This window comes from Macadamia integrifolia, unplaced genomic scaffold (genome assembly GCF_013358625.1).
Source record: "Macadamia integrifolia cultivar HAES 741 unplaced genomic scaffold, SCU_Mint_v3 scaffold1601, whole genome shotgun sequence".
Lineage (NCBI taxonomy): Eukaryota > Viridiplantae > Streptophyta > Magnoliopsida > Proteales > Proteaceae > Macadamia > Macadamia integrifolia.
Genome location: NW_024868274.1, coordinates 90,714 through 105,202, shown reverse-complemented (window position 1 = coordinate 105,202; position 14,489 = coordinate 90,714). Strand labels below are relative to the sequence as shown.

The 14,489-nt window shown below is 38.2% G+C and overlaps 2 protein-coding genes across 3 annotated transcripts in view; one reads left to right on the top strand and one right to left on the bottom strand.

The window, feature by feature from the left end:
- LOC122064304 (glutamine-dependent NAD(+) synthetase) overlaps positions 1-1,645 on the top strand; it is a 22,106-nt gene extending 20,461 nt beyond the window's left edge. The window contains exons 14-15 of the mRNA XM_042628011.1: positions 919-1,047; positions 1,145-1,645. Of these exons, the coding sequence (XP_042483945.1) occupies positions 919-1,047; positions 1,145-1,369 (354 nt within the window). The 3' untranslated portion in view covers positions 1,370-1,645. The remainder of the gene's footprint in view (positions 1-918; positions 1,048-1,144) is intronic.
- A 2,516-nt stretch (positions 1,646-4,161) lies between these two features.
- The window catches only part of LOC122064305, a 21,362-nt gene continuing 11,034 nt past the window's right edge, over positions 4,162-14,489 (bottom strand). For both annotated transcript variants that reach the window (XM_042628013.1, XM_042628012.1), the window contains exons 3-8: positions 8,094-8,199; positions 7,387-7,569; positions 6,304-6,789; positions 6,102-6,188; positions 5,947-6,027; positions 4,162-4,521 (exon numbers count right to left, since the gene is read on the bottom strand). In XM_042628013.1, coding sequence (XP_042483947.1) covers positions 5,963-6,027; positions 6,102-6,188; positions 6,304-6,789; positions 7,387-7,569; positions 8,094-8,199 — 927 coding nt within the window. In that variant the 3' untranslated portion in view covers positions 4,162-4,521; positions 5,947-5,962. The remainder of the gene's footprint in view (positions 4,522-5,946; positions 6,028-6,101; positions 6,189-6,303; positions 6,790-7,386; positions 7,570-8,093; positions 8,200-14,489) is intronic.

The following is a 14,489-nucleotide window of genomic DNA, read 5'->3' as shown; positions in this document are numbered from 1 at the left end:
CCCCCCCCAATATCGTCACTGAATTCTTTTAGCTGTGAATGTCCCATAGTTGTCAAGGCATCCAGCAAAGGTTCCTTCTTGGTGTCACCTTGATTTTTTCTCTAACGCATTGGGTTGCCTAGATGCCATGACAACTATGGAATGTCCAACTTGGCCCTGTAATTTAAACTGTTTATTTGGAAACTAAAATTTAGCTGACCCCTTCCCCCGGCGACCTATCATACTTCAACTGATGGTATAAATTGTTAAGGTCTCTGTACAAGAAATTCATATATCGCCCATGTATAATAAACCTGGCTGTTTTTGGTGAGCATAGTCCTGAATTCAGTCAATTATCCAAGATAAGTTTCTCAAAATGTCTAGAAAGATGTAATTGGAAGGCGACATGGGTAGAGAACTCATGGAGAAATTCCCAGACAATCTTAGGCTAGTTTATGCTTTCAAAAATTCTAACCTTAAACATTACGTAAGTCTTACATCTCAATCACCCATCGGAAACATAATTTTCATTTCCCATCCCCCTATTTAAGGTTTCCTGACACCAAAGGATCCCATTTGATGTGTTCATATCGGGTTTTGAGTTACCTACATCACATTTTCTGTGAGGTTAGCAAAGCCCTTATACTTTTTTTCTATTCCTCATACACTACTTAGTCTGTGTTTTATTTGCCATGCTCAATGACTGACTCTTCTTACAGCGAAGTTGAGCTTTCTTCCAGTTTCACTTTTTCCAATGATATCTTCTATAACCAAACTATAGTGAGAGATCCTGTACTCCGGGCGTACATCACTCATCAATAAAATTATGTGAACAAATGAGTCAGAGGGCCATGATTTGGAGTGATACTGTAAAGTATAGTGAATTTAATGTAGCCAGAACCACTGGTTTGTTTTTCCTTACCCTTTCTCTTGTTTTAGAATCTATGCTACAAATGGGGTGGAATGTCAACTCCATCAGAGGTAGCTGATAAGGTGAAGCACTTCTTCAAGTACTATTCAATCAATCGACATAAGATGACTGTCTTAACACCTTCTTATCATGCCGAGGTATCTTCTCTACTCAATTTTCAGAGCAAAAAATACCAATTGAAACTTAATTTCAGTTAATGATTTCTCAGACTTACTAACCATCTGGTTTGTGCAGAGTTATTCCCCCGAGGACAACCGATTTGATCTTCGTCAGTTCCTGTATAATGCACGATGGCCATATCAGTTCCGCAAGATCGATGAACTTGTACAAAAGTGTGATGAAGAGAAAGTGGCTACCATGGAATCACAGGATAATGGCAAGGTGGGACCTACACTAGAGCACGGAGGTGGGATGGGTGTCGTTGCAGCGCGCGCAAGTGATCCAAAGACCGGTCTCTAGGTCTAAATACTAATGCTTGGGAGGTTGCATTTTGACTAGATAAAGAGAGTCTGAGTTACTGACTTGGGGGATGCCAGAACAATATTTTTGATCATGTTGTTGAACTGTTTTAAGGATTGACAAACCCCTTAGCTACAGCAGAAAATCCTTGGCATCCTATAGATTGTATCATCCAAGTATGGTCAAAATTCATTTATTTATGCCACAGGTTCTGTAAACTCGTGTTTCAAGCTGGGAATAAAGAATCAATACAATTGTTAGTGCTACTAAGCAAGATATATTTGACCTTACCATGAAAAATACTGTCCCCAGCCATACTGTGAGTGTAAGGTCATGTCAATGTGAATCAGAACGATTGGGTATTGAACTTTTTGTGTTTCCTTAGAACTCTAAATTTTCAGACTGTTCTGACCCTTTAATGAATTCTTTTTCTCCCAACTATTGATGGAGCATACATATACTGAATCTTAAAGCAAATTCTTGCCGTGCCCAGGTACCAAATTCGACAAACCTGGTAGCCATCTTGAACTGCAAGCACCTGTAATTTGATTTGCACTTGTTCAGTAAAGAGTTGGTGGAAGTGCTTGAAGGACATTGTCACTAGTTGTGGTCAAAATGCTGAAGAAAGAAAATTTCCAAGGACTGGCCATGGAAGCTTTTCCGCTCCTGTTTACATCAAAGCTTGTCTGCTCTTCTTCCTACCTTTCTTCAGTTTTGTATTTTTCCTGTCAAGCTTCCTGGGGGGCCTTATTGCCTTGCGAGTTCGTCCATCAGGTTATAAGAGTCAGAAATGGGTCAATGAAAGACCAACCTGGTTGAAAGAGTCGTCAAGAGGAGGGAGAAAGTGTTCGTCCCAGGAGTCTCAATATCCAGTTTTCTCTCATGAACTTTCCATTCAAATTAAACGGTCATCTAAGTCAAGTTGCGTCTTATATGCAAGGATGCGAAACTTGGAGTCGGGATCCGGTTCGGTTCCAGTAGATTCTGATCCAATTCTGATCAATCTAGATCGGAGTCAGTCATGAACATAGTAAGTTTGGGAACGGCAATAATATGGAAAGGGATACGTACGGTAATTAAACGGGCCAGAAGAAAATAATAATTTTTGAGAAATTCGGCGCAATAAAACGCACACGGCAATGATACGGTATGTGTTTAATATGTGTTTAATACGATTGCTATATAAAAATCCGGGAGCAAAAATATGGATTTATTTTGGTAATAAGAATTAACTAAAACTGGTTGTTTACAACTAAATTCTAGCATTCCATGTTCTCATGAACACCTAAATCCAATTTAGCTTTCCAATTATGGATCATTTCTCAATTTTTTTTATTTTACATCTAATATTAATTAAGTTTAATCAAGTCTATCATAGCCAATGTTGATAGGTGATGCATCAACCACTTTCTATCATAGTAAATAATAACATATATTTGTCAAAATAATAATAGTAATAGCATATGGAAAATCATTTAATAGATTAAAATATCATCATTGATATTATCTTATCAGACAAGAAAATCCACAACAACCCTTATTAATGCGGATTCGTAATCTAAAACCGGAATCAGATCATGTAAGGTCCATTCTGATATTCAATAATTCAATCATAATAACCAGCGATAATTGTCATTAAGGTAAAATTTTAAATTAGGTGGCAAAATTATAATTAATAAACTTAATAAGCTAATGGATAGGAATAAGGGGGTGGACACAAGGTATTCGATTAATAGATTTAAGATAAGCTTGAAATGAAGTTAAATAAATGATATAAAGTAATAAAGGAGAGAAGGAGCAACAATATGGAAAGAGGAGTTTGAATTAATAAAATAAGAAAGGGTGACGCGTGTCATCCACATTTTTTCTCAAAATCGAGAAACCCACGAAGAGGAAGAAGTTTCGTTTTGACTTTTGAGGTTTGAGTTTTTTTTTTCCTTCCCCCAAACTAAACGTATTAATAAGAATAAAACGTAAAATGCATATAATACAAATTTTATCGATTGATGCACCAAATTATGAATTTTTGATTGAAACATTCGATACGACAAAAATCCATGTATTATACGCGAATTTACTAACTATGGTCATATGAATTAGTCGGAATCACGTTAGTTCTACCCAAACCCTAGTTTTGGGGTGTGGATCGGCTGCTCCGAATCAGATCAGCTGACTCCAATTCTTGAAACCCTGGCTTGGCTATACTCCATAGGGTGGGTCCCTAGGGAGAGGGGGAAGGGAGAAGCAGGGCTTGAAGAACAAGCTCTGCAAGGGAGCGGGGATATAGGAAGTAAGCAACAAGGTTCTCCTCTCAGGACCAACTACAACAAGCTCGCGACGCTAATGGAACGAAATGGTAAGCTCTCTGTTCTATTTGCCGCCCCGTTACGGAACGGAAATGATGCGGATGGCACGTCCAACACTGCAGCCGCAGAAACCACATCACCATGAAAAAGAGCAAGCTTTTAATTAGCAAAACGCAGATGTGTAATCATTGGATTAGTACACTGATGATGTAAACTCAGCAAGCCCTCATCAACCTTCGCCTTGAAACCTACTCCTGTACATATCTCCTTCACCGGCTAGGGTCCCTCAATCAATCGATTGTTGAAAAAGATCAACTCCTTTCCTAAAGAAGAAATAGACAAGCATAAAAAAGAAAACAGAATATCCACTCTTTTGAAGGTGCTCCTTCCTAGAGAAAAACATATACATCTAGCTCTATGTATAAGACTTCTTATCATTAATACATCATATTTTTTGGGTAAAGTATAATTAGACTTCCAAAAACAGGGGGGACAATTTAGTGTCATGGATCATTGCATATCAGATAAAATTACATTGTTTTCTTCTTCCACACATAAGTGTGTGCTAACCACGACACAAATCATCCACATCTCCATCACACCATCATAAAAAAGAAATATCTTTGCATTCTTATCACATATGACCTAATAGACTAAGCCCCGTTTGCATGGGTTCCATGGTTTCAAAGAACATATGCATATTTTAAGTCACCTATCATCAAGACCCAAATGATAATGGTGTCTACATTGTATTCTCTTCCTTTGAATGAATATAATTTTGCGAAGTCCCCCTCAATTTCAATATGTTATGTACAAGCACCTACATCCTAAGGTCATCCACCAGCCCTACAGCACAAAACAGGAAACAAGGTTTAGTTATTCTGCATTGTTTTTCATCCAATCATGAACAGAAAAGAATTAATGAATTAGAGTATTTGACATGAACAAAAAAGAACTAATGAATGGAGTATTTCATAGAGATTACTAAATGTAGAATATGCAAATAGGATATTACTTATGGGCCATTTAGAGGTTAAAGCAATTCTAAAATAATATGAAATGCAGGCTCCGTTTGGTTGCAAGAGGAATTTAAATGGAAGGGAAGTGAAATTTATCAATACTTCAAAAGAAATGTTTGTAATCATTACCCCATGTAACCCAATCTGATGTATAAAGTATAAACTACTTAATTTTTTTAACTATATTAAGTAATGATACATTTTACATTTAATTTTTATTTTACATAATATAGCAAAGGGTTTTATATGGCAAAGTAAAGTGAAATTTTGTAATCAAATATGAAATGATTTGAAAATAATGTTAGTCACATGGGGTAATGATTACTACATATATTTCTTTTTTCAAGTATGGAAATTTCACTTCCCTTCTCTTTAACTCTCCTTGCAACCAAACATAGCTGCAATAAAAGATTGTTAAAAGGGAAAGAAGTGAACATTGGTTTTAGAATTCCACAGGCCAAAACTGTTGAAGCATCACCTTGGTGAAGCCTAACTGCCTAAGCTACCGACCACTTTGTATTGTTTGGCAGAACTTAGGCGAAAGCTATCTTTTGTCCATGGTTTGGGGTCTTGAACAACACACTCAGATACCCAACCACCATCCCTAGTAATACAGAGATGAAATACGGATATCATACACCATGCATTATGACATATTGTATGATAAGTATGATATACTCAACCAAGAGCATGCTGATATCTGATGAGGGAACTAGCCACTTTATGGCTTGGTCTGAGTCCTGGTTTCAGACTATCTGACCATCAGATTATATGATTAAACCACGGTCATAAGAATTAATGGAAAGGAAAAATGTTTACAGAAGTATATATAAACTTCATTATTAATATGAAACCAACCAAACAAGATGGAAAAGTTAACAACCATGCAGATCTGGGGAACCATGGTAGAGGATGCACCAGTGGTAGGAAATGCATTTAGGTTTCACAGAGGCTACCTTTCTTTCTTCTTCTATAAGGGGGTGGGCAGTGGTGTAATAATGGTGGATAAAGTTTTACTTGGAAGTGCTGGGTTTAGGGCCTTGTTTCCATGGAAGAGTAGTAAGTAAAAATTTTAGAAATTTGTTTTCCATATCCTAAATAATAGCTGGCCAGATTGGCTAGCTTGATCAGGCTTCTCTTCCAAAGCATTTTAATAGGAATAACCCTTAATCATGCGGTTTCCTGTCCAATCTGGTCTTGGACAGTATGAAACAATATTAACTAAAAATGGTTATTTGAGGAAAGAACTTACAATCAAGAACATCCGATCAATCACTGGCAAATTCTTCATAACTCAAACCTTCTGATATGGTATCTAGTCTCTTATTCTCTCCTGATGAGCCAAAACGCACAAATAAGCTACCTTTAATCGATCTAAAAAATTAACACACATCACGGATCCCTCACCTTGACATTCACCCCTTACAGGCGATTGCAGGAAATCTTCTGGATTTGTTGTGAGGAATGGTGACCTGGAGTAACTATCCAATATATCTTCAGATAATGAGGGAAGAATGATTAGTATTTAGCATTAGAAATCAATAAATGAAAACCTGGGAGAAGACACAGATAGAAACAGTGAGAGAGAGAGAGAGAGAGAGGGCCCCACCAGAACTCTGATTAAAGTCAGCTGTCAAATCTGAAAGACTGAAGTTCCGAGGGATCCGCCCCAAAAATCCAAATGCAGAGGTGTCAGCATCCATAAGTGAATCATTCAGAGCTTGCAAGTTCGACCCTACACCACTGAACGATGCAACAGACGCATCAGCAATTGTTGGACGCATATCCAAAACATTGCTACCAGAACCAACTGTAAAAGCAGGGTTGTTTGAGTAGCCTTCTTGTTTTATCATCACCCCATTCATTCCTTGTGTTATTCCCATCAGTGAGTTCTGAGTTGACAACATATTAGGGGAGACATCTGTCCTCTGCGTATGAGCAGAGACATCATCAGCAGTGTGCATGATGTGATGCACTGAAGGCCCATCATTTATGATTATATTAGATGTGTTGGGACCAATTTGGTGGTGTATATTCTCCATCCTTGAAGATGGTATTGTGTGCTCAGATACATAACAAGCTGGAGCCTGTTGTACTGCAATAGAAAGCAATACTATCACCGTAAAGGGAGTAAAAATTTGCATAACTACATATGGTGAAAAATTTATTGAATGCTGGAATCAAGAAATTGGAATTGCATGTGATTATTCCACAATCTAATTCTATGATCTGTAACTCTCACACCAAGTATCAACATAACTTCCCAGGGATATTATAAAATAACATACTGAAAGTTGCTCAGATGGGCATAATATTGCTTCCCATCAATTGCATAAGCATAAAAAATCTCCCCAAATATACAATATCCAGTCATATTGTTTCCTTATAAAAGCTAAGGTATAACATCCTAAAGCACCAATATAAATGCCTAATGATTAGAATGTTCAGACGCATATGCAGTGATGGAGTATATACTCTTTACAAAATGTGCTTGACAAGAATACCACATCATTTGTATAACAAATAAAGAGAAGTGCATGATGATGTATCATGCATCTTCAAGAATAGTTAATTGAAATTTCATGTAATGGCGTCAAGGGAACTATAAGAAACTGAGGATAAGCCGCCACAAACAAAGACATGCCAATTTACAGGTCAATGACAGTAAAAAAGAATCAGTTGTTCAGCATACACGTTGTGGTATGAGATCCATTAGAATTAGGCATGGGAGCAACTCCAGCTGGGCACATCTTATGCATGAGCTCAACCTGTTTCTCAAGCAACTTGTTGAAAACAATTATCTGCTGCTTCACCTTCAGTCTAACATGGTAGGCTTTGAAAAATTCCTTGTTCTCTTCCTCAAGCTTTTGCCAAACTGCAGAATAAGCGAAAACGAATAGTAAGAATAAATAAATAGCAAGCATCTCCAATACAAAAAGGCAAAAGGTTCTTTGAACAGTCCACCATAGGAAGGCTTCGTGTGGTCTGCTTAATTGTGCAATGTCGAAGGGTTAGTCTGACCATTCCAAGCATTGGTTAGATAGGCCATAATGTAGATAGACCGTGTGTAAAATTTTAGAGCCAAATTCAATCGAATACCCATCGTGTATTAACATTTTCCCCTGTATTTTCAGCCATCTATTTGTTTTCAACCTTTTTCAAAAGTTTCACCTTCTTAAGGATTTTCAAAGCATTTTATTGCCACATAATCCACTCTATTAAAACTGAAACTTCACATGTGAGTAAGGGATCTTGGGGTCTTCCCATGCAAAGGGTTCTAATAAATGAAGAAACAGACAGTAATCTTTAAGATTGAACAGTTAAAATCTCATCTTTAAAATGTTTGAGTATATCCAAATGAAAGGTAAGGAGGAAATAGAAAACCCTAATGATGATTACCAAGTTCAGTAAAATCGGGTTCTATTTTTGCCCGAACTAGAAGAGTTTCCACAACCTCTTCCTGGTTCATGTACAACTGAAGACATCGTTCTATAAGATCTTGCACCTGGATTTACGACAGAGAAAGATGTCAAGAAGATGACTACCATTTTACAGTGACGGCAGAAAATAATCTTCTAATTTTTTTTTTTTTATTGGGAGGGGGGGGGGGGGGGGGGAGGGGGAAGATACTACAGATGCATTTGTATCCATAACTTTGGCATGTAAATTACCAATAATTCCACCAAGACTGTCAAAAATCACAAAACAGAATACGATTCCTAAGAACATTCCAAATATCAAATCTATGCCTCAAAGATTCATATAAAATTGGGTCCATATAAACATCACAATATTAGTGATTTTTCTAGATGTCAAAATCAGAGATCAACTGTCTCCACAGCTTTCACCATCCAAACCATTCATTTATCAAAGCTTCAAAACAACATCTTCTTTCACTCTGGCAGAATCATTGAAAAGCTTCACTGGAAAGCACTATAAATCTTAGATAAAAAAACCTTAACCATCAGACTATGAAACTCTATCCTTAAACCACTGAGTCGTATGAGCTTTGTTTAGTAGTTTCCTAGTTTGAGTTGGCTTTCTAGTTCTGTTTTAGGTTTGAGATTAAGAGTATATTTCTTTTTTCATTATACATGTAAACTTCCCATTGTTATTGAGAAGATATTAGAGTTGATTGAAAATTGAAGTGAATTTGTTGCACGACTGTGGAGCAGCCAATCTGATCTTTGATTTCTAATATGGAGTCTAGGTTGGTTGGCTGCATTAACTTTCTATCAGAGCCAAAAATCCTTTTCCATACCTTAAACCATGGCGGCTGACAGTGAAATAATTCAACTCAACTCCCATAAGGAGAAAACTGGGGCAACATTGCCCATCTCATAGACCAGGTTGATCACCTCACCACAAATGCTGATAATCTCAACACAACTATCACTTCTCCTCAGGCCCTGATGGAATTCCTACAAATTTCTAATGGCAGGCTGACACATTCCGATAAACAAAAGAATCCAATTCAATTTGGAGATTCCTCTAATTCCATTCCACAGCCCTCTAGATTTCCTCAAACCAGGCCTAGGCTTTTTGGACATCAACGGTCCACAGGATCTGTAAGTTCTAGGCGATAATGAACCGGTGTAGCATCCACACAAACATAAGTGCAAGCAAGAGTTAACTAAACTTAATATAATATTAAAATTCAAAGTTCAACTATCTATTTCAAATCTCAAACTTAAAAGTAATGTTGAATTAAATTACATCTAGCTCAAAGTCTACATCATCTAAAAATAAAAATCATTGTCTTCTTCAAATCCATAAGCAATGTCCTCATGTTGATCAACAATAGGTTTAACATTCACGTCCTCTCCACAACAATAGTCCTCACCAACGTCATCTGTAAGTTATGAGGGTAAGTCTCTGGGAAGAAACTTAGTAAATAAAACCACCACACTAAACAGGTTTGAAATCACGATCATACAACCAATAACAGTAAAGACATATATAGTATTGATGAGCACATTTATGTGTGAAATCTAGGGTAGTAAAACATGCATTTTACATATTTAGAATGGAGCTACCTTGGGTTTTACTATCTTTTTGCAGGTTTTATATTTTCAAGGCCTTAAGGATTATCGGGAGCTATATCTTCAATTTTACACGTAAAGAGGTCCTATTTCTTTCCATGGTTGCGAAGAGGACGAAATTCTGAGCAAGATGGACGTGTTCAATTAAAAGTACACATTCGTTTGGTCACCCGTACAAATGATTATTCTTTTCGGGTCAGAAAAAGAATAATGGATCAGAACTGAACCGAGATGCAGAGCCATCCCGTTTGCAATTGTCCCAGAGGTACAAGGAATACTCCAAATGCCAACAAGGATCGATGGACCACATCTTTAAGTGATTAAAGATTTGTTTTTGGTAACAACAACTACCTAGCTTAGTTGGTGAGCTATGGTGTACAAAATTCTCTTGCTCACCAAGAGGTCTCAAGTTCGAATCTTATGGTTGTTTTTTTTAGAAGATTTTGTTGAAGATTTCCTGCTTTTCACTCACTTAAAGCACTAAGGTCATGGAGGGGATTTCCACATCAAGTTAGAAGCAAGAAAATCGTGGAAGCAAGAAGAGAAGAAAAAGAAAAAGAAAAAAAGGAAAGCAAAATCGTGGAAGCAAGAAGAGAAGAAAAAAAAAGGAAAGAGAAAAAAAGGGGAGAACCAAAAATTGTCCAAATCTTCTCTCTCCTCCACATCATCACCAAAGATTGTCCAAATCACACAAAGGAAGAAAAAAAATCGTCCCTAGGAGAGAGAAAAAAAGAAGAAAAATAAATTAGAAAAAAAAAAGGAAAGAAAATAAGCAAAAAATTTTAGGAAATTTCTCAAAATTTATTTTTCTCTTCTCTCTCCTCCATCTTAGCACTTTTGGACTCAAAAGATCTCACAATCAATTGTGGGTTTCTCTCTTTTAGGAAAGAGAAAATTGTTACCCTACCTCTCCATTCCCTATAAATACAACTCATGTAAGAGGAGGAGACACAATTCATTCTTCTTCTAGTTTTCTTTAGTTGCTCTCTCTCTTCCTCTTTCTCTCTTTAGTTTTAGTTCTTCTCTATTTTTGCTTTAATCACTTTTGTAATAGTTTTTTTTATTTCAATTAATGCAAGCACTCTTTTATTTTTATTCAGTTCTTTTTATGTTTATGATTTATGCAATTGAGTTGTAATTTTTTAAGTTATAGTTCTAGGCTTAGATCTAGGTGACAAGATCACGAGCCGTGGAGCAATTTTTTTTCAAGTTCAAGCATTGATTCAAGTAAGTAGGCTCCTTCAGTAGTCTTCTCTCCCCCCTCTCATTCCCTCTTCTGACTACCCTTTCTTTCTTAATTTAGGATTTTTATTTTCAGTCGTTACATTATTGCTATCCCTTTCTCCCCAAGGTTCATGGCTAGTGTATGTGTTGGCTTTGCCCCTCCTAGCCATAGAACCATCAATTTATTACTTTTATTTTAATTGTCTCCCTTTCCCTAAAGCCAAGTAGAGTAACCCTTGTAAGAGTGACTCTCTGGTCAAGTAGGGAAGCTCATATTATGATGCATCCCTCGGGCTAAGTAGAGAAACCTACTTGTGAGTCGCTTTCTAGCTTTATTCCCTTTCTTTTACTTTATTTTTATTTCAGCATTTTTTTTCCTTTATTTATTATTATTTTTTTTTAATTGCGTGGGTTGTTTATTTTCAGTTATTTATTTATTTAATTTTAATTGCGTGGCTTGCGTCTTTAAATTCTTAGATGACGAATGGTTAGGATGTTATTTTTAGGACGGTAATTAGAATTAGATCACAACCATTAATCAGTTCACTTTCGCATTATTAAAAGAAATAAAAAATAAAGTGGCTGTTCTCCCTGTGTTCGACCCGTAGCTACACTGATCCGTACGCTTGCGGTTACATTTCAAATCTCAAGCAGGTTTCACCTGTCAAACTTGTCTGCTGAAGTCTTCCCCTCCTCACCACTCAGGTCCACCCCAAAGAACTCAAAGATTCCGGTGAGGATCCTACCATATGTAAACCCTCCGTCCTCGAGGTGTGAGGTATGGTGCTCCATCATCTTGAGGATGACGTAAGGCAAGCACAAGTGCTCGGCACCTCCCTCTAAGGCTGTATAAATGCAGAAGGCTAAGAGGGCTGCCATGAAACCCACCTGGTTCCGGTGACCTCCTTTGGGGAGCAAGTTGAACTGGACCAAATGGGCAAACACACGAACCTCTGGGTAAAATGACATCTCAGAATCCGGACGGTCCTTGCTGCCACAGATGGTCTCATAGATGTGGTCCTGTGTCTCCAAACTCAAGAATGGGCCCACGGGCTTACTCCTTGGAGGACTGTAGAAATGCTGCCCAACTGAAGAAATACCCAAAATGCTAGCCAGGGTGTCCACAGTCAACTGAATGTCCACCCCATTCACTATACTGGTTATCGCATACTCTCCATATTGGTAAGAGACCTCCAAGTTACAGTAGAATCTACGAACCAGCTGCTCGTAGCACGGACAATCTATGTGGAGGATAGACTGTCAACCCAGTGCGATGAACCTCTCCTGAAGTTGAACCTTGTGGAAGTCACCAACTACCACAGTCTTCTCCATCATCATAGACCTCTTCAGGAAGGCCTGTCAGTTGGTTGCTGCCTCTGAACAGCGGAAGAGTTCTTCATCGTAGTCGGAAGGATCAATAGAGGTAGGTCTGGGTCGCCTTGTGCGAGGGATTGGGGAACTAGTCCCTGCACTTTTCTGTTTGGAAGCGATGGTCTTACGCCGAGTGGAAGAGGATGCGGGTTCCTTGCCTTTGCGAGAAGACATCCTGGCAAGAAAAGAGGAGAAAGAATGGTGAGTAAGGAAGAGGAATAACAAAGAGAATAAATAGATGGGTGAGCAATAAGAGGAAGCCCCAAAACCCAAGTCTTGCAAATAAAAAATGTGACAAGTGAGGAATGATAGAAAGTCTATGGATGGGATGCATGGTAAGTGATAAAACAAAAAGCATGGCAAAATAGAAATGTGACAAAATGTGACAAGTGAGGAATGCTAGAAAGTCTATGGATGAAATGCATGGCCAATAACAAGATAGAAATTATGGCAAAACATAAATGCGATAAAAGGCATATAAAGCATGGCAAGTAAGGAATGATAGAAAAACCCCAATTCTCAATGTGCAAGGTCAACCTAAGAAAAATAAAAAGTCTCACAATAGAGTAAAGCTTGAAGCTTACATGTTCATGGATGAAATGCCATCATTCTACAATCTAGAATATGCAAAAACATCTACTATTATGATATTGAGGTGAAAGGAATCCACAAGTATGAAGGGATGGAAAGAGAATCAAAGAAACCTAACACAAAGAGATGGATTTTCATGGGAAGAGATGGGATTTCAAGCATACATGACTTTCCATGATCTCTACAAAATTTCAAGTACAAATCAAGCATAAGGAATTGCATTTGAGGTGTTAGTTGGGGAGAAAAGGGTGGAGAAAGAAGAAAGCCCCAAATGAGAGACAATTTAGGGCACGGTTGGGTTTTCTCTCATAAATGGAGAAGTAAAGCCTAAAACTAGAAATAAACCACAAAGAAAACACTACATTCACATGAAAATCACTGTTCTATGGAACGAAACACGGAAAAGAATCGAGATTGAAGACTACACATGGGTTCTACCCCCAAAGTACACGTTCTGAGAAGAAAATGGGGAAGAGACTTACTTGTAAGTAGAGGAGTTGAATCTTCCCAAAACCGTCGGATCGTTGAGTGAGATCACGAGTGGAAGCGTCAAGGAGCTCTCAAAAAATTGCTTGAGAGAGAGAAAGGGGGAAGGAATAAAAGAAAATGAGGAACAGGGGCTTAGAAACCCTGTTCGTATTTCTGCTCGGGTCAGATCGATGGGCCGATCGGTAGGCCAACCTGCCCTCCAGTGGCAGCCCACCAGTTAAGGGAAAATTGGAAAAAAAAGGGGATGTGTAATACCCCGCTTCTTAAAACCCGGTCTGATTTTGCGATTGAACCCGTTTAACCATGCAGGAACCGAGCCAGAGGATATTAGAGCGGGTTCCTTATGGGCTATGATGGCACGGGTGACCTTAAACACCGGCTGGCCCGACAAGTCCGAGCCAGTGCTAGAAGAGACGGGAGTGCCCAAACCGTGTACGTGCACCTACCATAAGGCTATGTACGGATAGAACAGGTATTATATCCGTATTTTAAGGTATATACGTAGGCTACATCGTATGCCTGGGGTGGGGTTCGAGCCGAGGTCAGAGCCCGGTCAAAATCCCAAGTTTTGACTCTCGGATGAGTATGACCGGTGGGTACCCCACCCACCTGTGTGACCCATCCGATACTATTCACTTAAGTAGGAATAGTATATAAGGCTTTATGATTTCTTTTCTTTCCATTTATTACCCTCGTACATTTGGTGAGAAAAGTAAAGAGGAGAGAGAAAAGAAAGGGAAGAAGAAAGGAAGGATTTCAGTTGCACCGAAGCTCGATCTTGCCATTCCGGTGCCGGGAGAGTAATCTTCAACTCTAGATCTACAGTTGGAGGTAAGAAAAGTTGGGTTTTGTGAGCATTCACCATACCCAAGCTTTAAACCCTTGATTCGAGTATGGTTTCTTGAGATCTTGTAAATACCCTTTGAAATGATGAATCTAAGGTTTAATAGATGATTTATGTGTTGATCTTGAAGGATTTGAAGAGATATTGACAAGGTAGAAGAAGCATTGTGAGTTGGAAGTGATTTGAAGGGTTTGAAGTCATTTTTGAGCAAAGAAGGTAAGATGGTTCCCCTCA